The sequence below is a fragment of the Notolepis coatsorum genome (assembly GCF_963971535.1).
Source record: "Notolepis coatsorum genome assembly, contig: SUPER_15_unloc_1, whole genome shotgun sequence".
NCBI classification, from domain to species: Eukaryota; Metazoa; Chordata; class Actinopteri; order Aulopiformes; family Paralepididae; genus Notolepis; species Notolepis coatsorum.
Window position 1 is genome coordinate 2,958,800 of NW_028174866.1, and position 27,350 is coordinate 2,986,149.

At 47.0% G+C, this 27,350-nt stretch overlaps 1 protein-coding gene across 1 annotated transcript in view; it reads left to right on the top strand.

Moving 5' to 3' along the window:
- syt1a (synaptotagmin Ia) overlaps positions 1-27,350 on the top strand; it is a gene marked incomplete at both ends in the record, with an annotated part of 123,613 nt that overhangs the window by 95,686 nt on the left and 577 nt on the right. The window contains one exon of the mRNA XM_084338447.1: positions 12,619-12,752. Within this exon, the coding sequence (XP_084194573.1) occupies positions 12,619-12,752 (134 nt within the window). The remainder of the gene's footprint in view (positions 1-12,618; positions 12,753-27,350) is intronic.

Genomic DNA, 27,350 nt, shown 5'->3' on the forward strand with positions numbered 1-27,350 from the left:
ACATCTGACTTCAAACCAGGCCAACAAAAATGTCTCAGCACACGGTCATAAGTCTTCCTGACCCCCATGTGACCAGCAAGATCATGATCATGTGCTAGATGCAGTATATCAGGACGATACACGGCTGGAACAACAATCTGAAACACACTGCCCCAGTCATCCAGACTGGACAGGTTAGGTGGTGTCCACTTTCTCATGAGCACGTCATTGCTAACAAAGTATCCTTGAGACGTATCTACCATTTCATCCTCTAAAACCGCCTCTTCAAAGAGGGACGACAAGGAGACATCCTTGTTTTGCTCTAGTACCAACTGCTCATGAGACGGTATCACCTTACCAAAACCCTCATCAGGGCCACTTTTCAACTCGACAAAGAACGTGTCACTAAGTGTCATATCACCATCTAAGTTAACAACCTCATGGGTGTCACATTTGACCTTTGACATTGCACGTGTTACCGCACACACAGGAAACACTCCTGGATGCTTCTGTGCGAGCTCATCAGGAACCTCAGAAACTACATGGACGGGAATTACAACTGGAGTAGCCAGCACTTTGCCACCGGCCAAATCGTTCCCTAGAATGAAGGACACCCCCTTTATGGGAATGTGAGAACACACTCCTACGACAACATTGCCTGATACTAAGGGAGAGTTTAGCGAGACCTCATGCAAAGGAGTATTCACAAAGCCTCCTCCAAAGCCCTGAACAATGGCACCGGAATGCAATGAAGAATCTTCCGAAAATGGCAAAATCCCATCCAGAATGAGAGACTGGAAAGCTCCTGTATCTCTCCATATTGTAATAGCCTGCCTTGACCCTAATTCACCAACCAGTGAAACAAATCCCTCCATCCTAAATGTTGAGGAGCCCTCTAGCTCCCTGTCTGCACCTTTGATACTTCGCACCCCACCCTCTAATGTCGGCATAGGTGTCCTGTCTATGATTTCTACCAGAGCCACAGTTTTTACATTTTTCTGCTTAAGCACAGGGCATCCAGCAACGATATGACCAGGCTCCTTACAGTAAAAACAGATAACCCCCTCTGGGAATGCACTAGCAGAGCCACCTTGCCTAGGAGTCGAAGTAAACCGACCAGCAGACACGGGTGCCGGGAACCGGCTCCCCTGAGAAGGACGCCTACTACCCCTGGACTCCACACGGCCCTCCTCTACAAAGACAGACTTGTGTGTTAACACAAACTCATCAGCCAAGACAGCAGCGTCGGCTATCTTCGATACCTTATGCTCATTTAGATGTGTGGAAACGTTATCAGGAACACACCTCTTAAATTCCTCTAGGAGAACCAACTGTCTGAGCTGCTCCCTTGACTCTGCTTTTTGCGAGGTGCACCACCGGTCAAACAGGTTCTCCTTCTCTTTTCCAAATTCAACATAAGACTGCCCCTCCTGCCTACGATAACCTCTAAAACGCTGACGATAGGCCTCGGGGACCAACTCATAAGCCCTCAATATGGAAGCTTTAACAAGTTCATAATCAGCGCTTTGTTCAAGGGACAGAGCAGTGTAGGCTTCTTGTGCCCTACCAACCAAAACACATTGTAGCAGCAGTGTCCAGGCGGTATCAGGCCACTTCAATGTGGTTGCCACCCTTTCGAAAAGGGGAAAATATCTTTCCACGTCTTTCTCAAAAAATGGTGGCACCATCCTAATATTCCTGCCTACATCAAACCCGGAACGTGACTCTGGATGCAGAGCACCCGCCTGCAAGGCAGCATACTTATATTCAAGCTCCTTCTGTGCACGCTCGTGCTCCAGCAACAGTTGTTTCTCCTTAAACTCACGCTCATGCTCACGCTCCTCTTTCCTCTCTCTCTCCTTAAGCTCACGCTCCTCTTTACTCTCTCTCTCCTTAAGCTCACGCTCCTCTCTCCTCTCCTCACGCTCTCGCTCTAGCTGCCTTTCCTTAAACTCCAACTCCCTAATCCTCCACTCACCCTCTACACCAGGTAATAGCGGAGACGCGCCAGACGATGGAGGCTCCTCCACCCTCTCCTCAAGCACCTGTTCCCTAATGAGCAAAACCCGCAAAGCACCCAAGGCAGATGGTTTCAAACGTTTCTCACTGGGAGTAAGCTCGACCTTGTAGTGCACAGCAAGCTCGAGCAGTTGTTCTTTGGAAAATTTGTCTAATAAGTCATGAGACGGGCGATCAACAAAGTCCCTGATGGAAGCCATTGTCACTGAACTAGACACCCCAAGCTACACACCCAACCTCACAGACACGAAGAACCACTAACGAACCACTGAAGAACAACGAAGAACCACTGAAGAACCATGAATAATGCTAATTGCCAACAATAACAACCAGAATGGAACACGGTGGAAATGTGAGCTCTACGGAGCGCACCTTTCCAGGTTGCACAAACAACCAAAAAAACAATTTAAAAAAAACACACCCACCCTAAATAGACGTGTCATACACGCAGGGTGTTAGGTGCTACCAGGTATGCTCACCAAACACTTAAACAAACAAAATAAATCCAAGAAAATTTTCCAAACAGGTGCGCCTTCTAACCTGATGTGACCACATATGCTTCTACGTCTAAACTGCAGAAAACCCCGGCCTACCACATGTCTACCCTAAGAAACACTAAATCAAGCCCTACCACACTACCTGTGTTTCCTGGCCGCCCTAACCTACCTACCCTTAAACGAATGCCCTGTAGACCTAACTTTCTTCAACCACACCTGCTACCAGTCAAAGATCATATACAATCATTTCATTGACCGCCCCAGGAGTACGTGGTGCACCGGACGCTAACCCACAACCAGAAAATAATGTCCCTATCTACATGTGGTGCCTACTAAACTATATATTTTAACAGCATAAGTAGTCACATCAAATTACAAACAAATACGGCATACTCACCTGTTTGATGAAAATGGCTCAGCCCCCACGTTACACCATGTGTAACGAACACCACCCAAACCATAATATGATGACACCCCGTGCAACACAAAAAAAAAAATCACCAAACAAAGTTCTAGGGGTAAAAGATCCCGGATGAGCGCCCAATTGTTACGACCCTGGCTCATGGGTACGCAACCTATGTGTAATCAACACCAAAACCCTGTGCTCTAACTCAAAAATGCTACTAAACCAAGGAACTACTAATATAACTATAAACTAATGTACTGGTAACCCAACGGACAAGGACTGTAAGAACCTGACAGCTCTTTCACTAGGCACAGACCGTGCATGTGTGTTTCTGGGTCTGCCTTTGAAGCTCCCCAGCAGGTAACCAATCAGCACTAATTGGTTAATTGGCAGCCCTCACCTGCCTGCCCTGGTGAAACAGGAGTGACCAGGCCTCTAGTACATAACACAGTGGTTCTCAACTTTTTACACCAAGTACCACCTGAGAACGTAGCTGGCTCTCCAAGTACCACCATATGGCCAACGTTAAAATACAGTCTATTCAGCTATGCACAGTTCACGCAGGAGGCAAATGTATTCCTAATACCATTATTTATTGTTAACTTTTGTCAGACACAGCCACAATGTACAAAGGGGTAGCACTAGAACTAGCTAACTCTTCCACACAACTCATACAATGCAAGGGCCATTGAGATCATAATAACTAACATTCTCACATAGCAAGTGAGAAAATTAAGAACAACTGTATTTCAGCAAATGTACTTAATTCTCTCTCTCTCTCTCTCACACTGAGAGAGAGACGGCCTTAAGAAGGCGGGGTTGACCGGCTGCAGAGTCACATGAACTGGTCCCCAAATATCCTGATTTGTTGGTGTGTATTCTCAAAGTTGGTCCTGACTTTTCCACATAAGCGTGCCCATACACACACACACACACACACACACACACACACACACACACACACACACACACACACACACACACACACACACACACACACACACACACAGCATGTTGTTGTCCATTGACAACTCACATAAGCAGGGCCGGACTGGGGAAATAATTCAGGCTGTGAAATATAGCAGGACACTTTCTAAGTGGGGGTCGCCCACCAGGAATTATTTTGTTACAAAAACTTAATTTCCTGCATTCTGGTGCAGGCTTGAATTTTATGGGCATTACAAAAAAGAAAAAAAAAAAAAAACACATATTCAATACATTTTCGAATTGTAACACTTTAAATGCCAGTTTGTGTGATGGCATCACAAATTATTGTTAAAAACCCCCCACAAAAAGTAAAATATTTTCAATATATCAAATGCACAGTACATTTTTCTGGGGGGGATTATTACAGGCTAGGTATGTGTCAATGATTAGCAACAACACAGATTTTGATGGATTTTTTGTAATGTCAGATTTAACAACAACTCTTTTCAGAAAAGTGGGAGTATTTCATTTTTTATCTGACATTACAAAAAAATCTAAAAATAAAAATGGTTATGATCAGGGCTGAAGTTGAATAAAAGATTTATGACTGTTTAGACTGCATTACTCTCTGTCACAGTGATCTCCTGGTTGTTCCCCACTTAGATTATCTAACTATCGCGCCACCACAACTAGAAACACTGGCCTGGCCTGCTTCTAAGTTCAGTGGCCTGACTGCACAAGATTTATTTCAAGTACCACCAGCAGTACCACCAAGTACCACTAGTGGTACGCGTACCACAGTTTGAGAACCACTGGTCTACAACATTTGTAACGTGATGAAAAAGTCAACAAATATTTAACAAACTATTAGACATTTGTTAATGATGAATGAATGATGAACAGTCTTCACTTCAGATTAGGGTACACAATAGCATCTGCAAATGAGTTATAGATGTTTTATGAATGTCTTAACAAATCATTTGTTAAACATGAAAAGACAAGTCTGGTAATTGCTTTGAGTGTATTCATAAAAGTCCACAAATAAACAAACTATTAGACATTTGTTAATACATTCCCGCCCAACAACGTATATATCCGTGTTTCGAATCCACCGATTGAGGACCACCCACGGATATGTCCGTGGCAAGGTTGTTTTGGCTTTTATTCCATTTTAATAACCTATTCAAGGTCGCAGAGCGGCACAGCAGATGTACCCTACTCTTTGAATTCGAAAAAGTGCATTACCGGCCAGATCCTTAGGGGCGCTGTATCGATAATGCAGTGTTCCCTGTGGCAGAAGTTGTATTTTTTTTTCTGGATTTCCAATGTAGTTTTCTACTCACCTGAAGCGATCCCTATAGCCTGTTGCACGGAATACCTTTTGGATCGTGAATTTCAGTGTGCAGTAAGGGAATATATAATCAGCCAATGGACATATCGTTCTACCAGATGGCGATCGATAACTGGGAAATGGTCTGGGGGATCCAACCGGCTCATGGTAAGATCTTTTTCACGTAAATTACATGCTGATCAGGGCTTGTTATGATACTCAACAAGTATGTGGCTACTGAGACGAACACGGTTATTGGTAATCAATAATCTGAAACGACGTCCCCCGCCCCCCCCCCCCTTTCATGCATTCATGCTTGAGGATCGTACCGATCATATTCAGTTTGAGTTTTAACTGTAGCTTCTGTATAACTGAAATGCCATTGGATATAACGTTAGTAGCTATTAGCCCTTTATCCAGCCTTCCAGGAAATATACTAGACCAAATCCTGTATAACGCTTATATTCAAGATGCTATAAAATGAGAACGTATTGATGAAAAAATTATTTCTTTAAGGGATGGTTTATGGTCTCAATTGACAATGAGAATAGACAGATAGCAATACTATAAAGTATAGATTTAGCTTTACAAACAGCCCCACGGACTGTGCAAGTCTGTTTACATATGCTGGCCGATTTTAGGCGGATCCAAATGGTGTTAATGATGAATAGGCTTTACTTTAGATTAGGGCACACAATAGCATCTCCAAATGATTTATAGATGTTTTATGAATGTCTTAACAAATCATTTGTTGATCATGAACAAATAAATAGAGGTAAAGTATAGTCGTTTTTTCATATCCATTTTTAAAAGCATCTACAAATGTGTTACTACATGTTAAACATTATTTAATGATGAACAAATCAAGTATAAACAATGTTGATAATGAGTTATAAATAATGTAGAACTAATATGTAAATGTTATACAAATATAGTTATAAATGATTTAATAATAATTTACGAATGTATATAAATGGTTTGTTCATGATTAGTTCATTATCTACAAATACCTTATAAAGGTCATAAAAAATGAGTGTTATTATAAAGTGTTACCAATAATTAATAATAATCCATTGTGGTCAGTGTGTGTTAAAGAGGCACTGTGCAATTGATTGTACATTGTTTCATGTACAATTAATTAACCAGTTTGTGATGCACACTAAAGAATGTCAATTATGTGAGTAAATACATAATTCCTGCTTTTCTGCCTTTTTATTGGTATATTTTCTTCTTCAGTTACACAGGTATCACAATGTATCATAGATGACGTTTCTTGATCGATTATTGCAGATGTCGAGGGCCAAACGTCAGTATTGTATCGTGAGTTACTCACATCGTCCTACCCCTATGGATCACTCGGGGTGGGGAAGACGTGTGTTGTACACGTGCGGTGAGGTGACCTCGCATTGGGGGCAACAGCCACTCGTCCATAAAATGGGAGTGAGATTACATCCGTCTGGGACTAGACGGCAACATGGAGCCGGATATGAGTTCCGTCGCGGTTCCCAGAGAACCCAATAACGCCAGACGCTCCCTCGTCTTCCGGCCATAAAGATAAGGGAACGCGGGATGGACGCGGGATGGTGCCACAGGTGTTTTTCTCTCAGCCTCTGGGAGAGTTATCATCTCAGATAACTCCTTCAGTTGGTGTTGTTGTTGGTGTTGTTGTTGTTGTTGTTGTTGTTGTTGTTGTTGTTGTTGTTGTCGTCTGTATTCACACTCAATTTCTGAAGAGGAGAGGTATTCTTCGGTCTAGCAGGAAGACAGGCTTAGACTTGCATGAAGGTCACAGGTACAGATTTTTAGAGGAAACCCAAATAGATTTTGACAGTTAACCTTTCCCTGTTCCTTTGGGAGAGGGGGCGTACCTTTCAAAAGCACATTAAATCCTTGGGCATGGATGTTTAATCAAATGTACGTATGATGGCTCGACCAGGTTATACTGTTGTAATATGATCGCTTGACTATCACATACATGTGCCCGTACTGTTTCAGGGGGAGTATTGCCATTGCTCTATAATATTGAGTATTGAGTGGCATAGCTCCTACTTCGAAGTAGATATTGTCTAGTTTTGGGCCGTGACTGAAAATGTACAGGCTGAAGCAAAAGAAAACCAAATAGATAATAACAAAATCAATATTATTCACATTTGTAACCCAAACATAGCTATACAAACCATTTTCTATCTTGGTTCTCATTCAAGATACACATCTCTCGAAGATGCTCCTTATTCAGAATGTTTTTTTCGTTACTAACAATAATCCAGAATTCTTTTAGAATTGGGCGTGATAAGAATTCAAGTTGATTGACATGAGGGCATAAAGTGGGATTGTTTGTTACGTCTATTGTAATAATGAACGCTGGATAATTAGTTGGCTCACGAGGAGAAGATTCTTGGCCCAGATGGAAGAGGAGACATTGTGAGGAAAAGTTTGAATGAAAGGAATGAAATCTTAAAAGGCTGCATCGATTGAAGCCGCTGATAGATGGAGCCGACGGTGTTGTTTGATTCAGACTAGACGACACTGGAGAACATTCTCATTTAGATACTGCTGCTGCGCACGTACACATGCACATAATATACACACATAACACACACACACATACACCACATCTACTGTCGCTTTTTATCAACCGAATCCAGCACTCTGTGTCTCTGCAGGAGAGTAATACAACTCAGGCTGAACACCCACTCCATTAGAGGCTGTCTCATATCTCTCTCTCTCCCTCCCTCTACCCTCTCTCTCTCTCCCTCCCTCTACCTCTCTCTCTCTCTCTCTCTCTCTCTCTCTCTCTCTCTCTCTCTCTCACTATCTTTATCCCTCTCTCCCTCTACCCTCTCTCTCCCTCCCTCCCTCTCTCTCTCTTTATCCCTCTCTCCCTCTACCCTCTCTCTCCCTCCCTCCCTCTCTCTCTCTTTATCCCTCTCTCCCTCTACCCTCTCTCTCTCTCCCTCTACCCTCTCTCTCTCTGCTCTTTACCTCTGGTCTCTTTCATCCATTAATTCCCGTGTTTCTTTTTTGGAACTGTCTCTATGTGGCTTCTCTGTCTGTGTCCATCTCAGCGCTCTAGGACTGGGTCTGTCTGTGTCCATCTCAGCGCTCTAGGACTGGGTCTGTCTGTGTCCATCTCAGCGCTCTAGGACTGGGTCTGTCTGTGTCCATCTCAGCGCTCTAGGACTGGGTCTGTCTGTGTCCATCTCAGCGCTCTAGGACTGGGTCTGTCTGCAGTCATCTCAGCGCTCTAGGACTGGGTCTGTCTGTCTCCATCTCAGCGCTCTAGGACTGGGTCTGTCTGTGTCCATCTCAGCGCTCTAGGACTGGGTCTGTCTGTGTCCATCTCAGCGCTCTAGGACTGGGTCTGTCTGTGTCCATCTCAGCGCTCTAGGACTGGGTCTGTCTGTGTCCATCTCAGCGCTCTAGGACTGGGTCTGTCTGTGTCCATCTCAGCGCTCTAGGACTGGGTCTGTCTGTGTCCATCTCAGCGCTCTAGGACTGGGTCTGTCTGTGTCCATCTCAGCGCTCTAGGACTGGGTCTGTCTGTGTCCATCTCAGCGGTCTAGGACTGGGTCTGTCTGCAGTCATCTCTGATCCCTCTAAATTGGATCCCTTAACAGATTAAGAGAGCTAAGCCTCGCCAATGTTTGCCATCGTGGAATCCCAGAGTTGTTGCTTGTGAAAACACAAACACTTGCTTATGTGCCCAGAAGCACATAACAAAAAGCCTAATGAAGACGTTCTCAGCATGAGTTCCAGATATAAATGCAGATTAGGAGCACAAGCGGCGTTTCATAGGCCAATTCTATTATTTTTCATAACCATCAGCTTGATGCCAGTGATAAATGGCACAAAACTATTCGCAATACGCTGTTTTATACTGTAGTTTGAGTTATTAATGTGATATCAAGAAGTTTTTTCCGTGTCTTGCATCTTGCCTCGATCCTCGAAAGGACAAACGATGAAGACGGTGTCGTCACAGGGAGGTCAAGCCACTGTGCCCCTTGGCACCTGCCAGTACTGGTCCCCTGGGGTCCTTGACGACACTGTCCCGGCCGCGTGAACACTTTGGGCAGCCAACATGCCCTTCCACGTTGCTCTGATTGGCCGAGCGCGCGCATGAGCCGCGACAAGCTCCTCAGCCTCCTCAGCCTCTTAACGGAATTTATACAAATGGAAGTATTGATTACGCCGTAATGAATCATTAAAAAAATATATCGTTAACTGGAATATGTTGTTTCTTTACACATATGTTGGATTATGTAATTGGTTTGTCATGACAAACCAATAAAAAATCGCGAATTAACCGGTGGCGCCAACAACAGCCCCACCGTTCATTGTAAACAATGATGCATGTAGTTACTGTGTGTTGTTGGCGCCACCGGTTAATTCGCAATTTTTTATTGGTTTGTCATGACAAACCAATTACATAATCCAACATATGTGTAAAGGCACAACATATTCCAGTTAACGGTATATTTTTTTAATGATTCGTTACGGCGTAATCAATACTTCCATTTGTATAAATTGCGTTAAGGGGCTGAGGAGGCCGAGGAGCGTGTCGCGGCCAATCAGAGCAACGCGGAAGGGCATGTTGGCTGCCGAAAGTATTCACGCGGCCCACGTTTCCTCCAGGCCTCCACCAGAGAAGCACAGGAGCTCACAGAGTGACGTGTATATATACCCACTAAGTGAAGCACAGTACCTCACAGAGTGACGTGTATATATACCCACTAAGTGAAGCACAGGAGCTCACAGAGTGACGTGTATATATACCCACTAAGTGAAGCACAGGAGCTCACAGAGTGACGTGTATATATACCCACTAAGTGAAGCACAGGAGCTCACAGAGTGACGTGTATATATACCCACTAAGTGAAGCACAGGAGCTCACAGAGTGACGTGTATATATACCCACTAAGTGAAGCACAGGAGCTCACAGAGTGACGTGTATATATACCCACTAAGTGAAGCACAGGAGCTCACAGAGTGACGTGTATATATACCCACTAAGTGAAGCACAGGAGCTCACAGAGTGACGTGTATATATACCCACTAAGTGAAGCACAGTAGCTCACAGAGTGACGTGTATATATACCCACTAAGTGAAGCACAGGAGCTCACAGAGTGACGTGTATATATACCCACTAAGTGAAGCACAGGAGCTCACAGAGTGACGTGTATATATACCCACTAAGTGAAGCACAGTAGCTCACAGAGTGACGTGTATATATACCCACTAAGTGAAGCACAGGAGCTCACAGAGTGACGTGTATATATACCCACTAAGTGAAGCACAGTAGCTCACAGAGTGACATGTATATATACCCACTAAGTGAAGCACAGGAGCTCACAGAGTGACGTGTATATATACCCACTAAGTGAAGCACAGGACCTCACAGAGTGACGTGTATATATACCCACTAAGTGAAGCACAGTAGCTCACAGAGTGACGTGTATATATACCCACTAAGTGAAGCACAGGACCTCACAGAGTGACGTGTATATATACCCACTAAGTGAAGCACAGTAGCTCACAGAGTGACGTGTATATATACCCACTAAGTGAAGCACAGGAGCTCACAGAGTGACGTGTATATATACCCACTAAGTGAAGCACAGGAGCTCACAGAGTGACATGTATATATACCCACTAAGTGAAGCACAGGAGCTCACAGAGTGACGTGTATATATACCCACTAAGTGAAGCACAGGACCTCACAGAGTGACGTGTATATATACCCACTAAGTGAAGCACAGGAGCTCACAGAGTGACATGTATATATACCCACTAAGTGAAGCACAGGAGCTCACAGAGTGACGTGTATATATACCCACTAAGTGAAGCACAGGAGCTCACAGAGTGACATGTATATATACCCACTAAGTGAAGCACAGGAGCTCACAGAGTGACGTGTATATATACCCACTAAGTGAAGCACAGGAGCTCACAGAGTGACGTGTATATATACCCACTAAGTGAAGCACAGGAGCTCACAGAGTGACGTGTATATATACCCACTAAGCCAACGGGGTCTGACTGGATCTGATAGGGTTGCGGGTCAGGTTGAATGTCCAATTCTAATTGCTCTGGTTTGGGTCGGGTAACGGTTAACCGGTCTGTATAGCATGGTAGTGTGGGTTCAGGTGGGCCTCTAGGGAAGCCGTCTCCTCTCTCTCTCTCTCTCTCTCTCTCTCTCTCTCTCTCTCTCTCTCTCTCTCTCTCTCTCTCTCTCTCTCTCTCTCTCTCTCTCTCTCTCTCTCTCTCTCTCTAAAAGGTGTGGGTTCAGGTGGGCCTCTAGGGAAGCCGTCTCCTCTCTCTCTCTCTCTCTCTCTCTCTCTCTCTCTCTCTCTCTCTCTCTCTCTCTCTCTCTCTCTCTCTCTCTCTCTCTCTCTCTCTCTCTCTCTCTCTCTCTCTCTCTCTCTCTCTCCCTCCCTCTACCTCTCTCTCTCTCTCTCTCTCTCTCTCTCTCTCTCTCTCTCTCTCTCTCTCTCTCTCTCTCTCTCTCTCTCTCTCTCTCTCTCTCTCCTCTCTCTCTCTAAAGGTGTGGGTTCAGGTGGGCCTCTAGGGGAGCCGTCTCCTCTCTCTCCTGCTCGCTCCACTCAGGGTCAGCATGCGCGGAGCGTCAACAAATCAAGGGACGGCAGCCCGACATCCTGATTGCTAATGAAGTGGTGGTGGGCGGGGGGGGGGGGGGGGGGGGCTGTAGCTCTCAGACAACACTTCCCCTGATTACCAATGAGTGGCTGTGGGTTGGTGGAGGAGGCGGTCTGTCCTCGGAGGGTCGCTCCGTCCGGACGCCAGTGAGGGGACATTTAAATGAGACCCTTGGGTGGGGAGAACGTGAATCTACTGACATCTACTGACATCTACTGACATCTACTGGCATCTACTGACATCTACTGACATCTACTGACATCTACTGACATCTACTGACATCTACTGACATCTACTGACATCTCTGACATCTACTGACATCTACTTGATATCTATTGACATCTACTGACATCTACTGACATCTACTGGCATCTACTGATATCTACTGGCATCTACTGACACCTACTGACATCTACTGGCATCTACTGGCATCTACTGACACCTACTGATATCTACTGACATCTACTGGCATCTACTGACATCTACTGACATCTACTGACATCTACTGACATCTACTGGCATCTACTGACACCTACTGATATCTACTGACATCTACTGACATCTACTGACACCTACTGATATCTACTGACATCTACTGACATCTACTGACATCTACTAACATCTACTGGCATCTACTGACACCTACTGACACCTACTGGCATCTACTGGCATCTACTGGCATCTACTGCCCTGTTCTAATTGGTCTCTCCCCCGCCCCCCCCCCCCCACGCCCTGTTCTAATTGGTCTCTCACCCCCGCCCCCCACGCCCTGTTCTAAATTGGTCTCTCACCCCTGTCTCCACAGATCCGTATGCGAAGATCCACCTGATGCAGAACGGCAAGCGGCTGAAGAAGAAGAAGACGACCATCAAGAAGAACACGCTGAACCCCTACTACAACGAGTCCTTCAGCTTCGAAGTACCTTTTGAACAGATCCAGGTACGCCTCCGGGGTGAAGGGGGGGGGGGGGGGGGCTCTCCCTACTACAACGAGTCCTTCAGCTTCGAAGTACCTTTTGAACAGATCCAGGTACGCCTCCGGGTGAAGGGGGGGGGGGGCTCTCCCTCGTGCTGTTCCTCCGTACATCTCTGGTTGTCACCAGTTCCAGCACGTCACATTACCTCCGTGCTCTCTTAGAGTGAGAAGCAGCCGTGCACGTGGCACGTGTGGCACAGGCCACGTGAGCGGATCGGCGCGGCCGAGAAATCCGCTCTTCGCTCTTTAAAGCTTGGTCCGCTCCGCTAATCGATCATGTTGACCCCGCCCCCAAGTCGCTCTCCGCTCGCTCCCCGCTCACCTTGAATCGAGCCCCGCGCCAGATAGCTCGGCAGATTTTTTTTTTTTTTTTTGAGCATGGTGTAAATTAGCTCAAACTACAACAGTCTACACCCCCTGGGCCCCTTAACAATTGTTTGTATTGAGCCGCATTGTAATTGTACCCATTCTGCAATGTTAAATAACGTTGTTTATCCATCCACTAGCTATATTAAGCGATGATAGGCTAGCCGAGCCACAATGCTATGGTCGCTGCCATTAACGTTAGCATGTAAGCTAACGTCAACAACAATGGCGTCGATACTTTTTCTAACAGGAGTGAGTGTGGGCGTCTCTACAGTGACAAAGCCTGAACCGGATATCACAGGTTCACCCTTCTCATTGGTTGAAAATGGCCTTCATGTTTGTACATCGCCATCTGTTGCTTTGGCATTGTACTGCATGTATATTACATCAACAGTGTTAAACCACTGTGAGCGACCTGGAGTGGATTGGAGCGGAGGAGAACTCTCGCTCCGGACGTCGCGCCGACCCATTTTAAAACCCACTCCTCGCTCACGTCAAAACCGCCCGCTCCGCGCCCCGCGCCGCTCACGCTCCGATCCGCTCACATGGCCTGGTGTGGCACGTGTGGCGCGGCCACCCTCATTCGCGTGAAATAGACTTGTCACGAAAGTCGGAACAAACGTTTGAATAAGGCCATGCGCATCTAAAATGAGCCTATTTCTTGCCTAAATGAATATCTTTTATTAGAAACAGATTTACGTGGACTGTTTAAAGTTTAGGAACAAGCCGCCGTGATTGAAAAGCGGGCACACACGCCAACGACTGGCCGTGTGTTCGAGGGAAGCAACCGTTGTGATCGAGGGGCTGGAGAAACCAGGGCGGGGCCGACTCAACACATTCTGTGTGGACCATGTGGGCTCAGTGATTACATACTTACATACTACTGTAGATTACATACTTGTTCCATGTAATTGTTTATTTTACAATGAAAACTGTACGCTTTTAATCCACTGCATTTCACAAGAAGTAACTTACTTAAGCACACTTTTACTTTACTTAAAAAAAAATGTATAGGGTACTTTGTACTGTTTTACATTTCAATGGAAATATTGTACGTTTTACTCCACTACATTTATCTGAACCCATCGGTTACTAGTTACTTCGAAGAAAAAGGTTTTGCATGGAAAACATGGCAGAAATTGATGGAAGATTATTTACTTTCAAATTTGAAGCCTGCCAACTTCAAGAGGGCGTAATCAGAGCAGCATAACTGGACCACGTATCACTTTAACATAACCTTTAATCAGAGCAGCATAACTGGACCACGTATCACTTTAACATGACCTTTAATCAGAGCAGCATAACTGGACCACGTATCACTTTAACATAACCTTTAATCAGAGCAGCATAACTGGACCACGTATCACTTTAACATAACCTTTTTTTTATTTTATTTTTTTTACTTTTTCTCCTCTTTTCTATTTTTCTCCCATCCCAATTTAGCCGTGCCAATTCTCCCCTCCCCTGTCTTGATCATTGCTCGCATATGCCCCCCACTGGCCGGTTGTAGGGAGGATAGAAGCCTTGCATCACATGTCCCCTCCGATACATGTGGAGGCAGCCTGTCACATCTTTTCACCTGCCAGCGCGGATTCTCATTTGGCGAGGTGTAACGTGTGGGAGGCTCACACTACCCCCCCCCGCCATTTTCCTGTCTCTGCTGTGCAGGCGTCCCCCAACCGACCTGTAGGAGTCGCTGTCCACACCCTCCAGATTACCACCCATCGACTTCCACCCGCTAACTCTGCCAATTGAGTTAGTATGATGGCCGGCCCAAGCCGGAGGCAACGCCGACAGCCGGAGTCGAGCCCGGTGTCTCTTGCGTTGGTGACGAGCGCAATGTCCGCTGTGCCACCCAGCCGCCTACTTTAACACTACCTTTAATCAGAGCAGCATAACTGGACCATGTACCACTTTAACATAACCTTTAATCAGAGCAGCATAACTGGACCATGTACCACTTTAACATAACCTTTAATCAGAGCACCATAACTGGACCACGTACCACTTTAACACAACCTTTAATCAGAGCAGTATAACTGGACCACATACCACTTTAACACAACCTTTAATCAGAGCAGCATAACTGGACCACATACCACTTTAACATAACCTTTAATCAGAGCAGCATAACTGGACCACGTACCACTTTAACATAACCTTTAATCAGAGCAGCATAACTGGACCAGATACCACTTTAACATAACCTTTAATCAGAGCAGCATAACTGGACCACATACCACTTTAACATAACCTTTAATCAGAGCAGCATAACTGGACCACGTACCACTTTAACATAACCTTTAATCAGAGCAGCATAACTGGACCGCGTAACACTTTAACATAACCTTTAATCAGAGCACCATAACTGGACCACGTACCACTTTAACACAACCTTTAATCAGAGCAGCATAACTGGACCACATACCACTTTAACACAACCTTTAATCAGAGCAGCATAACTGGACCACATACCACTTTAACATAACCTTTAATCAGAGCAGCATAACTGGACCACATACCACTTTAACATAACCGTTAATCAGAGCAGCATAACTGGACCACGTACCACTTTAACATAACCTTTAATCAGAGCAGCATAACTGGACCACATACCACTTTAACATAACCTTTAATCAGAGCAGCATAACTGGACCACGTACCACTTTAACATAACCTTTAATCAGAGCAGCATAACTGGACCATGTACCACTTTAACATCACCTTTAATCAGAGGAGCATAACTGGACCGTGTACCACTTTAACATGACCTTTAATCAGAGCAGCATAACTGGACCACGTACCACTTTAACATAACCTTTAATCAGAGCAGCATAACTGGACCGTGTACCACTTTAACATAACCTTTAATCAGAGCAGCATAACTGGACCACGTACCACTTTAACATAACCTTTAATCAGAGCAGCATAACTGGACCACATACCACTTTAACATAACCTTTAATCAGAGCAGCATAACTGGACCACATACCACTTTAACATAACCTTTAATCAGAGCAGCATAACTGGACCACGTACCACTTTAACATTAACCTTTAATCAGAGCAGCATAACTGGACCACATACCACTTTAACACAACCTTTAATCAGAGCAGCATAACTGGACCACATACCACTTTAACATCACCTTTAATCAGAGCAGCATAACTGGACCACATACCACTTTAACATAACCTTCAGAGGTCAATGGTTTGAGGGTTGAACGCTCCCAACCACTGGGCAAATGCATACTTTTACTTTTGATACTTAAGTGCATCCAATATCAACTACTTCTGAACTTTTAGTAGAATTTTAAATGGAAGTACTATTTCATCTGGGTATTTCTACTTTAGGAACCTAAAAAGGACAATAACACTGCCTTATGCATACTGCACCTTATGTGAATACTGTATATATTTCAGTGAGTTAGTTAGTTAATTATATTGACTTGTTATATTGTTTACACTGCTTGTTTTTACTACCTGTACCCCCCCCTCCCCTCCCCTCCCCTCCCCAGGCTGCTATGATGCCTGAATTTCCCCAAGGGGATCAATACAGGAATATCTTATCTTATCTTATCTACTTTTACTTACTGTAAGTAAAGGAACTGTGTACTTATTCCACCACTGGATGTAAAAACCTGACATTTCAAATGTTGACCAAACCAGCGAGGCCAGAGGTCATTTAAAGCCGTTCAGCAACAATTTCATGACGCTTAAAAATAAAAGATATATATATATATATACTAATAACAATTTAGTGTACTATTTAGTGTACCCAGAAGGCCGCCGTCGCATAGTATGGACTGGAGAACATTCACTGGCACGGAACGACGTTGCCAGAGTGAGAGCTTATTTGCTTCATAGTCAGTTTAAAGTATTGTCATCATTTTACATTATAATTATAGGCACTTCAATTTGACAGGGCAGGTGCTGAGGGGAGTGGGGAGACACACGTACGTACCCCTGGTGTTACCTCTCAGCTCTGGTGTTACCTCTCAGCTCTGGTGTTACCTCTCAGCTCTGGTGTTACCTCTCAGCTCTGGTGTTACCTCTCAGCTCTGGTGTTACCTCTCAGCTCTGGTGTTACCTCTCAGCTCTGGTGTTACCTCTCAGCTCTGGTGTTACCTCTCAGCTCTGGTGTTACCTCTCAGCCCTGGTGTTACCTCTCAGCTCTGGTGTTACCTCTCAGCTCTGGTGTTACCTCTCAGCTCTGGTGTTACCTCTCAGCTCTGGTGTTACCTCTCAGCTCTGGTGTTACCTCTCAGCTCTGGTGTTACCTCTCAGCTCTGGTGTTACCTCTCAGCTCTGGTGTTACCTGCTCTGGTGTTACCTCTCAGCTCTGGTGTTACCTCTCAGCTCTGGTGTTACCTCTCAGCTCTGGTGTTACCTCTCAGACAGCTCTGGTGTTACCTCTCAGCTCTGGTGTTACCTCTCAGCTCTGGTGTTACCTCTCAGCTCTGGTGTTACCTCTCAGCCCTGGTGTTACCTCTCAGCCCTGGTGTTACCTCTCAGCTCTGGTGTTACCTCTCAGCTCTGGTGTTACCTCTCAGCTCTGGTGTTACCTCTCAGCTCTGGTGTTACCTCTCAGCTCTGGTGTTACCTCTCAGCCCTGGTGTTACCTCTCAGACAGCTCTGGTGTTACCTCTCAGCTCTGGTGTTACCTCTCAGCTCTGGTGTTACCTCTCAGACAGCTCTGGTGTTACCTCTCAGCCCTGGTGTTACCTCTCAGACAGCTCTGGTGTTACCTCTCAGCTCTGGTGTTACCTCTCAGCTCTGGTGTTACCTCTCAGCTCTGGTGTTACCTCTCAGCTCTGGTGTTACCTCTCAGCTCTGGTGTTACCTCTCAGCTCTGGTGTTACCTCTCAGCTCTGGTGTTACCTCTCAGCTCTGGTGTTACCTCTCAGCTCTGGTGTTACCTCTCAGCTCTGGTGTTACCTCTCAGACAGCTCTGGTGTTACCTCTCAGCCCTGGTGTTACCTCTCAGCTCTGGTGTTACCTCTCAGCTCTGGTGTTACCTCTCAGCTCTGGTGTTACCTCTCAGCTCTGGTGTTACCTCTCAGCTCTGGTGTTACCTCTCAGCTCTGGTGTTACCTCTCAGCTCTGGTGTTACCTCTCAGCTCTGGTGTTACCTCTCAGCCCTGGTGTTACCTCTCAGCTCTGGTGTTACCTCTCAGCTCTGGTGTTACCTCTCAGACAGCTCTGGTGTTACCTCTCAGCTCTGGTGTTACCTCTCAGCCCTGGTGTTACCTCTCAGCTCTGGTGTTACCTCTCAGCTCTGGTGTTACCTCTCAGCTCTGGTGTTACCTCTCAGCTCTGGTGTTACCTCTCAGACAGCTCTGGTGTTACCTCTCAGCTCTGGTGTTACCTCTCAGCTCTGGTGTTACCTCTCAGCTCTGGTGTTACCTCTCAGACAGCTCTGGTGTTACCTCTCAGCTCTGGTGTTACCTCTCAGCTCTGGTGTTACCTCTCAGCTCTGGTGTTACCTCTCAGACAGCTCTGGTGTTACCTCTCAGCTCTGGTGTTACCTCTCAGCTCTGGTGTTACCTCTCAGCTCTGGTGTTACCTCTCAGCTCTGGTGTTACCTCTCAGCCCTGGTGTTACCTCTCAGACAGCTCTGGTGTTACCTCTCAGCTCTGGTGTTACCTCTCAGCTCTGGTGTTACCTCTCAGCTCTGGTGTTACCTCTCAGCTCTGGTGTTACCTCTCAGCTCTGGTGTTACCTCTCAGCTCTGGTGTTACCTCACAGCTCTGGTGTTACCTCTCAGCTCTGGTGTTACCTCTCAGCTCTGGTGTTACCTCTCAGACAGCTCTGGTGTTACCTCACAGCTCTGGTGTTACCTCTCAGCTCTGGTGTTACCTCTCAGCTCTGGTGTTACCTCTCAGACAGCTCTGGTGTTACCTCACAGCTCTGGTGTTACCTCTCAGCTCTGGTGTTACCTCTCAGCTCTGGTGTTACCTCTCAGACAGCTCTGGTGTTACCTCTCAGCTCTGGTGTTACCTCTCAGCTCTGGTGTTACCTCTCAGCTCTGGTGTTACCTCTCAGCTCTGGTGTTACCTCTCAGACAGCTCTGGTGTTACCTCTCAGCTCTGGTGTTACCTCTCAGCTCTAGTGTTACCTCTCAGACAGCTCTGGTGTTACCTCTCAGCTCTGGTGTTGCCTCTCAGCTCTGGTGTTACCTCTCAGCTCTGGTGTTACCTCTCAGCTCTGGTGTTACCTCTCAGCTCTGGTGTTACCTCTCAGCTCTGGTGTTACCTCTCAGCTCTGGTGTTACCTCTCAGCTCTGGTGTTACCTCTCAGCTCTGGTGTTACCTCTCAGCTCTGGTGTTACCTCTCAGACAGCTCTGGTGTTACCTCTCAGCTCTGGTGTTACCTCTCAGCTCTGGTGTTACCTCTCAGACAGCTCCACTACATCTGATCTGGTATTTAACAAAGTCATTCTATCCTTTAACCCTTTCACTACCACATTGTAGAAGGTTAACCATTTCACTACCACACTGTAGAAGGTTAACCATTTCACTACCACACTGTAGAAGGTTAACCCTTTCACTACCACACTACAGACGGTTAACCATTTCACTACCACACTGTAGAAGGTTAACCCTTTCACGGCCACACAGTAGAAGGTTAACCCTTTCACTACCACACTGTAGAATGTTAACCCTTCACTACAGAAGGTTAACCCTTTCACTACCATACTACAGAAGGTTAACCCTTTCACTACCACCCTGTAGAAGGTTAACCCTTTCACTACCACACTGTAGAAGGTTAACCCTTTCACTACCACACTACAGAAGATTAACCTGTTCACTACCACACTGCAGAAGGTTAACCCTTTCACTACCACACTGTAGAATGTGAACCCTTCACTACCACACTACAGACGGTTAACCCTTTCACTACCACACTGTAGAATGTTAACCCTTCACTACAGAAGGTTAACCCTTTCACTACCATACTACATAAGGTTAACCCTTTCACTACCACCCTGTAGAAGGTTAACCCTTTCACTACCACACTACAGACGGTTAACCATTTCACTACCACACTGCAGAAGGTTAACCCTTTCACTACCACACTGTAGAATGTTAACCCTTCACTACAGAAGGTTAACCCTTTCACTACCATACTACAGAAGGTTAACCCTTTCACTACCACTCTGTAGAAGGTTAACCCGTTCACTACCACTAGAAGGTTAACAGTTCACTACCACACTACAGAAGGTTAACCCTTTCACTACCACATTACAGAAGGTTAACCCTTTCACCACCACACTGTATAAGGTTAACCCTTTCACTACCACACTACAGAAGGTTAACCCTTTTCACTACCACACTACAGAAGATTATACAACGGCATGCAAATTTCTCGATTCTGATTGGCTGAAACAGTCAACTTACACGTGGGTATTTGTACTAACCCCACACTCTTGGTCCCAGGACCCGCCCACAACCGAATTACTATCACTCTGCCGTGCGAGTTTTTAGAAGTGAAAGCAAGATGGCGGACAAACCTGACAGTAAACATTACGAAAGGATATGGATCAATAGTGTCATAAAGACTAAATGAAAAATGCGAATGTGTTAGTTGCTTAAACAATGTTGGATGATGTAATTGATGGGTCATGATGGAACAAAATAAAAATCGCGCGCATTGATTGATTACGAAACATTTAAAAAAAATGTTTTACCTACTTTCTATAGAAGCAGCTGGGAGGTGCGCTGTTTTAAGTGAGCGTGGACTATTGAATTGATTGATTGATTGCTAATTTTATTAATGTCCGCCTTGTTTCCAACTGGTTAAGCTTTGCGACTCTCTCGAAGTTGGTTAAGGTTAGAGTTTGTCTTTAGAGCAGGGCGATAGACCACCAGCCCTGGTTCCAAACTCTAACCATAACCAACTTCGAAAGAGGGCATAAACTTAACCAGTTGGAAACAAGGAGGACAGTAATAAAATTAGCAATCAATCAATCAATTCAATAAGCCAGCGCACCTTCCAGCTGCTTCTATAGAAAGTCGGTTTAAAAAAAACCTCTTATAGGGCAAAGAAAACTTTTTTGTTGTTGTTTTACCTACTTTCTATAGAAGCATCTAAGAATGAAGTTCTATAGAAAGTAGGTAAGAAAAGAAAAGTTGGATGTGTTAGTTTGTTGAATTCTAGTTGAAAGACAGTTGGATGTGTTAGTTTGTTGGATGTCTTAGTTGAGAGACAGTTGGATGTCTTAGTTTGTTGGATGTCTTAGTTGAAAGACAGTTGGATGTCTTAGTTTGTTGGATGCCTAGTTGAAAGACAGTTGGATGTCTTAGTTGAGAGACAGTTGCATGTCTTAGTTTGTTGGATGTCTTACTGAGAACAGTTGGATGCACTTCCGAGCTGCTTCCACATGGAGGCAACTTATTTTTATTTTTTTTGGGAACTACTTTTTCTGCGGATGGTTTTTTCAATAAATCTTCAATTAATGTGTGTTTATTGTATAGATAAGGTTGTATGAATGCGGCAGTTGTATAAAAGCCATTACACCACGTGCAGTCGTGGGTTGTGAGAATTAGACCATGCCTAGGGGGTCTAACTACCCTCGGCTGCGCCTCGGGCCTAACGACCACCCCTAGGCATGGTCCAATTCTCACAACCCACTCCTGCGCGTGATGTAATGCTTTATTAACCGTCTGTAGGGGGCGACAGTGGCTCAGGTAGAGCGGTCGTCTGGTAATCGGAAGGTTCCCGCTCTGATCCTCCCTGCCGGGCAGCATGTCACAGTGTCCATGAGCAAGGCACTTAATGCCCTAACTGCTCCCGATGAGCAGGTTGCACGGTCGCCTCCACCGTCTGTGTGAGTGTGTGAGTGAACGGGTGAATGTGAGGAACAAATTGTAAAGCGCTTTGGATAAAGTGATATATAGATGCAGTCGATTTACCATTTAGTGAAAGGCTTAACCTTTTGTAGTGTGGTAGTTAAAGTGTTAACCCTTTGTAGTGTGGTAGTTAAAGTGTTAACCCTTTGTAGTGTGGTAGTGAAAGGGTTAACCAGCTGTAGTGTGGTAGTGAAAGGGTTAACCAGCTGTAGTGTGGTAGTGAAAGTGCTAACCCTTTGTAGTGTGGTAGTGAAAGGGTTAACCAGCTGTAGTGTGGTAGTGAAAGGGTTAACCAGCTGTAGTGTGGTAGTGAAAGGGTTAACCAGCTGTAGTGTGGTAGTGAAAGGGTTAACCTGCTGTAGTGTGGTAGTGAAAGGGTTAACCCTTTGTATTGTGGTAGTGAAAGGGTTAACCTTCTGTAGTGTGGTAGTTAAAGGGTTAATGGCAAGTTTCCTAGGAACAAGTATGCAATGCTCTTATGGTTTGACTATGAATTAAGACAAAGATCAAATGGGGGGGGGTTAGGGAATTATTATTTAAAAAAATAAAAATGACACAGAAATTGCGCCGAGGGTGAATAACGATCCATGGCATAAACAGTCAGGGGGGGCGGGGAGGGGGGGGGGGGGAGTAATTGCCTCAAATTGATTACGCACTTCACAGCTCGGGAAACACGAGTTTGGCGTCGCAGAGTCTCATCTTCAATTTAAATGTAGTCTGTTGTTGATGCCAATCAGAAACTTCCGGCAATTAAAAAAATGCCAGACGATAATGTATTTGCGGTGAATTTTTTAAATCTCATTATTGCTAGGAGGTGCCATAGTCCTGGAATACCGTTCGGGCACCTTTTGATTTGGTTGTTCACCGAGTTGAAATGAGGAACGTGTACCTCAAGTTCAAACGTGATTACGTAAAATACGATTAGACGTTTGTCCACTGATCGAGTGCCTTTGCAGTGACGTTATACTACATGCACGAGAAAACTGCGCTCCTTAACCCTTTCACTACCACACTACAGACGGTTCATAAGCAGAGGAAGTATCCCTCTAAAACAGACGTCTTGACCTCAACTGGTAGTCTGGTGACCATATTCAGTATTTCTTTACACAGCTGTTTTATAACAAGTGTGTGTGTGTGTGTGTGTGTGTGTGTGTGTGTGTGTGTGTGTGTGTGTGTGTGTGTGTGTGTGTGTGTGTGTGTGTGTGTGTGTGTGTGTGTGTGTGTGAAAGTGAAAGTGAAAGTGCGATAGGCCACACCCACTGTCTGGAGACTTAATCAGGGCTCATTCTCATTCTCCGCCACAGAGGTCACAGGTCACTTCTCTTGGGCGGCGACACTCTGAATATACACACGGCCCTCTGAGTAATCAGACGGTCCGCTTTGCATCACTCCACTCGGAACAGAGTGAAATCGGGCCGGCTGCCCCCGGAATGACAATCACTTGTGAATCAAACGTGTGCGTCAAAGAATCTCTTTCATTTCTGCCGTCGTCGAGCCACAAAGGGCCGTTAGAAGATTAACTTTGAACACCGTCTTTGACAGAAATCCAGATTCCTCTGTGCTGTTTTCGATTCTTGTAATTATAGTAGGCCTACATCAAATGCACTCACATTCTTTTAAGTTTCAACTTTGGTATAACTTTGTTTTTAGTTTAATGAAGTAACCATGCACTCCTCAGAGAGGTCAGAGTTTCAAAGGGTTTGAACATTCTGCCATTAACCCTTTCACTACCACATGACAGATGGTCCCACATGACAGATGGTCAACCCTTTCACTACCACAGCACAGACGGTTAACCCTTTCACTACCACACTACCGAAGGTTAACCTTTCACTACCACACGTACCACACTACAGTACGTGAACGGTTAATCTTCAGTAGTGTGGTAGTAAAAGGGTTAACAGCGTCTTGCCACTTCATTCGGTTTTAAATGTGTACTAGTTCTTACTACAGAAAACAAAACGGAAAATGCATAAACTTCCATTTAACTAATAATTTCTTGTCTTCTGCATAAATATATCATGCTATTGTCACTGTATCCAATGGATATATTCTAATGCTATTTCTGAACTGACACTTTGAGCTTTTGATTCTTGTAATTATAGTACATCAAATGCACTCAAATTTTTTTATGTTTCAAGTTTATTTCAACTTGAACTTTAAACTCATAACTTTGCTTTTAGTGAAGTAACCATGATTTTCAATCTACAAACACATGTTCTTCTTGTATCTCCCCCCCCTCTCTCTCTCTCTCTCTCTCTCTCTCTCGCTCTCCCCACCCTCTCTCTCTCCCCACCCTCTCTCTCTCCCCACCCTCTCTCTCTCTTCCCACCCTCTCTCTCTCTCCCCACCATCTCTCTCTCCCCACCCTCTCTCTCTCCCCACCCTCTCTCGCCCCCCCTCTCTCTCTCTCTCCCCACCCTCTCTCTCTCCCCACCCTCTCTCTCTCTCCCCACCCTCTCTCTCTCTCCCCACCCTCTCTCTCTCCCCACCCTCTCTCTCTCTTCCCACCCTCTCTCTCTCTTCCCACCCTCTCTCTCTCTTCCCACCCTCTCTCTCTTCCCACCCTCTCTCTCTCCCCACCCTCTCTCTCTCTCCCCACCCTCTCTCTCTCTCTCCCCACCCTCTCTCTCTCCCCACCCTCTCTCTCTCTTCCCACCCTCTCTCTCTCTTCCCACCCTCTCTCTCTCCCCACCCTCTCTCTCTCCCCACCCTCTCTCTCTCTTCCCACCCTCTCTCTCTCTTCCCACCCTCTCCCTCTCTCTCTCCCCACCCTCTCTCTCTCCCCACCCTCTCTCTCTCCCCACCCTCTCTCTCTCCCCACCCTCTCTCTCTCCCCACCCTCTCTCTCTCCCCCCCTCTCTCTCTCTCCCTCTCTCTCTCTTCCCACCCTCTCTCTCTCCCCCCTCTCTCTCTCCCCACCCTCTCCCTCTCTCTCCCCACCCTCTCTCTCTCCCCACCCTCTCTCTCTCTCCCCACCCTCTCTCTCTCCCCACCCTCTCTCTCTCCCCACCCTCTCTCTCTCTTCCCACCCTCTCTCTCTCTCCCCACCCTCTCTCTCTCTTCCCACCCTCTCTCTCTCCCCACCCCTTCTCTCTCTCACCCTCTCTCTCTCCACCCTCTCTCTCTCCCACCCTCTCTCTCTCCCCACCCTCTCTCTCTCTCTCCCTCTCTCTCTCCCCACCCTCTCACTCTCCCCACCCTCTCTCTCTCCCCACCCTCTCTCTCCCCACCCTCTCTCTCTCTCTCTCCCCACCCTCTCTCTCTCCCACCCTCTCTCTCTCCCCACCCTCTCTCTCTCCCCACCCTCTCTCCCCACCCTCTCTCTCTCTCTCCCCACCCTCTCTCTCTCTCCACCCTCTCTCTCTCTTCCCACCCTCTCTCTCTCTCTCCCTCTCTCTCTCTCCCCACCCTCTCTCTCCCCACCCTCTCTCTCTCTCTCCCCACCCTCTCTCTCTCTCCACCCTCTCTCTCTCTTCCCACCCTCTCTCTCCCACCCTCTCTCTCTCTCTCTCCCCACCCTCTCTCTCTCTCCACCCTCTCTCTCTTCCCACCCTCTCTCTCCCACCTCTCTCTCTCTCTCTCCCCACCCTCTCTCTCTCTCCACCCTCTCTCTCTCTCTCCACCCTCTCTCTCTCTTCCCACCCTCTCTCTCTCTCTCCCTCTCTCTCTCCCCACCCTCTCTCTCTCCACCCTCTCTCTCTCTCCCCACCCTCTCTCTCTCCCCACCCTCTCTCTCTCTCCACCCTCTCTCTCTCTTCCCACCCTCTCTCTCTCTCCACCCTCTCTCTCTCTTCCCACCCTCTCTCTCTCCCCACCCGCTCTCTCTCTCTCCCTCTCTCTCTCCCCACCCTCTCTCTCTCCACCCTCTCTCTCTCTCTCCACCCTCTCTCTCTCTTCCCACCCTCTCTCTCTCCCCACCCTCTCTCTCTCTCTCCCTCTCTCTCTCCCCACCCTCTCTCTCTCCCCACCCTCTCTCTCTCTCTCCCTCTCTCTCTCCCCACCCTCTCTCTCTCCCCACCCTCTCTCTCTCCCCACCCTCTCTCTCTCCCCCCTCTCTCTCTCCCCACCCTCTCTCTCTCCCCACCCTCTCTCTCTCTCCCCATCCTCTCTCTCTCTCCCCACCCTCTCTCACCCTCTCTCTCTCTCCCCATCCTCTCTCTCTCTCCACCCTCTCTCTCTCCCCACCCTCTCGCTCTCTCCCCACCCTCTCTCTCTCTCTTCCCACCCTCTCTCTCTCCCCACCCTCTCTCTCTCCCCACCCTCTCTCTCTCCCCACCCTCTCTCTCTCCCCACCCTCTCTCTCTCTCTCCCCACCCTCTCTCTCTCTCCCTCTCTCTCTCTCCCCACCCTCTCTCTCTCCCCACCTCTCTCTCTCCCCACCCTCTCTCTCTCCCCACCCTCTCTCTCTCTCTCCCCACCCTCTCTCTCTCTCCCTCTCTCTCTCTCCCCACCCTCTCTCTCTCCCCACCCTCTCTCTCTCCCCACCCTCTCTCTCTCCCCACCCTCTCTCTCTCTCTCCCCACCCTCTCTCTCTCTCCCTCTCTCTCTCTCCCCACCCTCTCTCTCTCCCCACCCTCTCTCTCTCTCTCCCCACCCTCTCTCTCTCTCCCTCTCTCTCTCTCCCCACCCTCTCTCTCTCCCCACCCTCTCTCCCCACCCTCTCTCTCTCCACCCTCTCTCTCTCCCCACCCTCTCCTCTCTCTCTCTCCCTCTCTCTCTCCCCACCCTCTCTCTCTCTCTCTCTCTCCCTCTCTCTCTCCCCACCCTCTCTCTCTCCCCACCCTCTCTCTCTCTTCCCACCCTCTCTCTCTCCCCACCCTCTCTCTCTCTCCCCATCCTCTCTCTCCCCACCCTCTCTCTCTCTCCCCACCCTCTCTCTCTCCCCACCCTCTCTCTCTCTCTCACCCTCTCTCTCTCCCCACCCTCTCCTCTCTCTCTCCCTCTCTCCCCACCCTCTCTCTCTCTCTCTCTCTCCCTCTCTCTCTCCCCACCCTCTCTCTCTCTCTCTCTCTCCCTCTCTCTCTCCCCACCCTCTCTCTCTCTCTCCCTCTCTCCCCACCCTCTCTCTCTCTCTCCCCACCCTCTCTCTCTCTCTCTCCCCACCCTCTCTCTCTCTCACCCTCTCTCTCTTCCCACCCTCTCTCTCTCCCCACCCTCTCTCTCTCTTCCCACCCTCTCTCTCTCCCCACCCTCTCTCTCTCCCCACCCTCTCTCTCTCCCCACCCTCTCTCTCTCTCTCTCTCTCTCTCTCACCCTCTCTCTCTCCCCACCCTCTCTCTCTCCCCACCCTCTCTCTCTCTCCCCACCCTCTCTCTCTCCCCACCCTCTCTCTCCCCACCCTC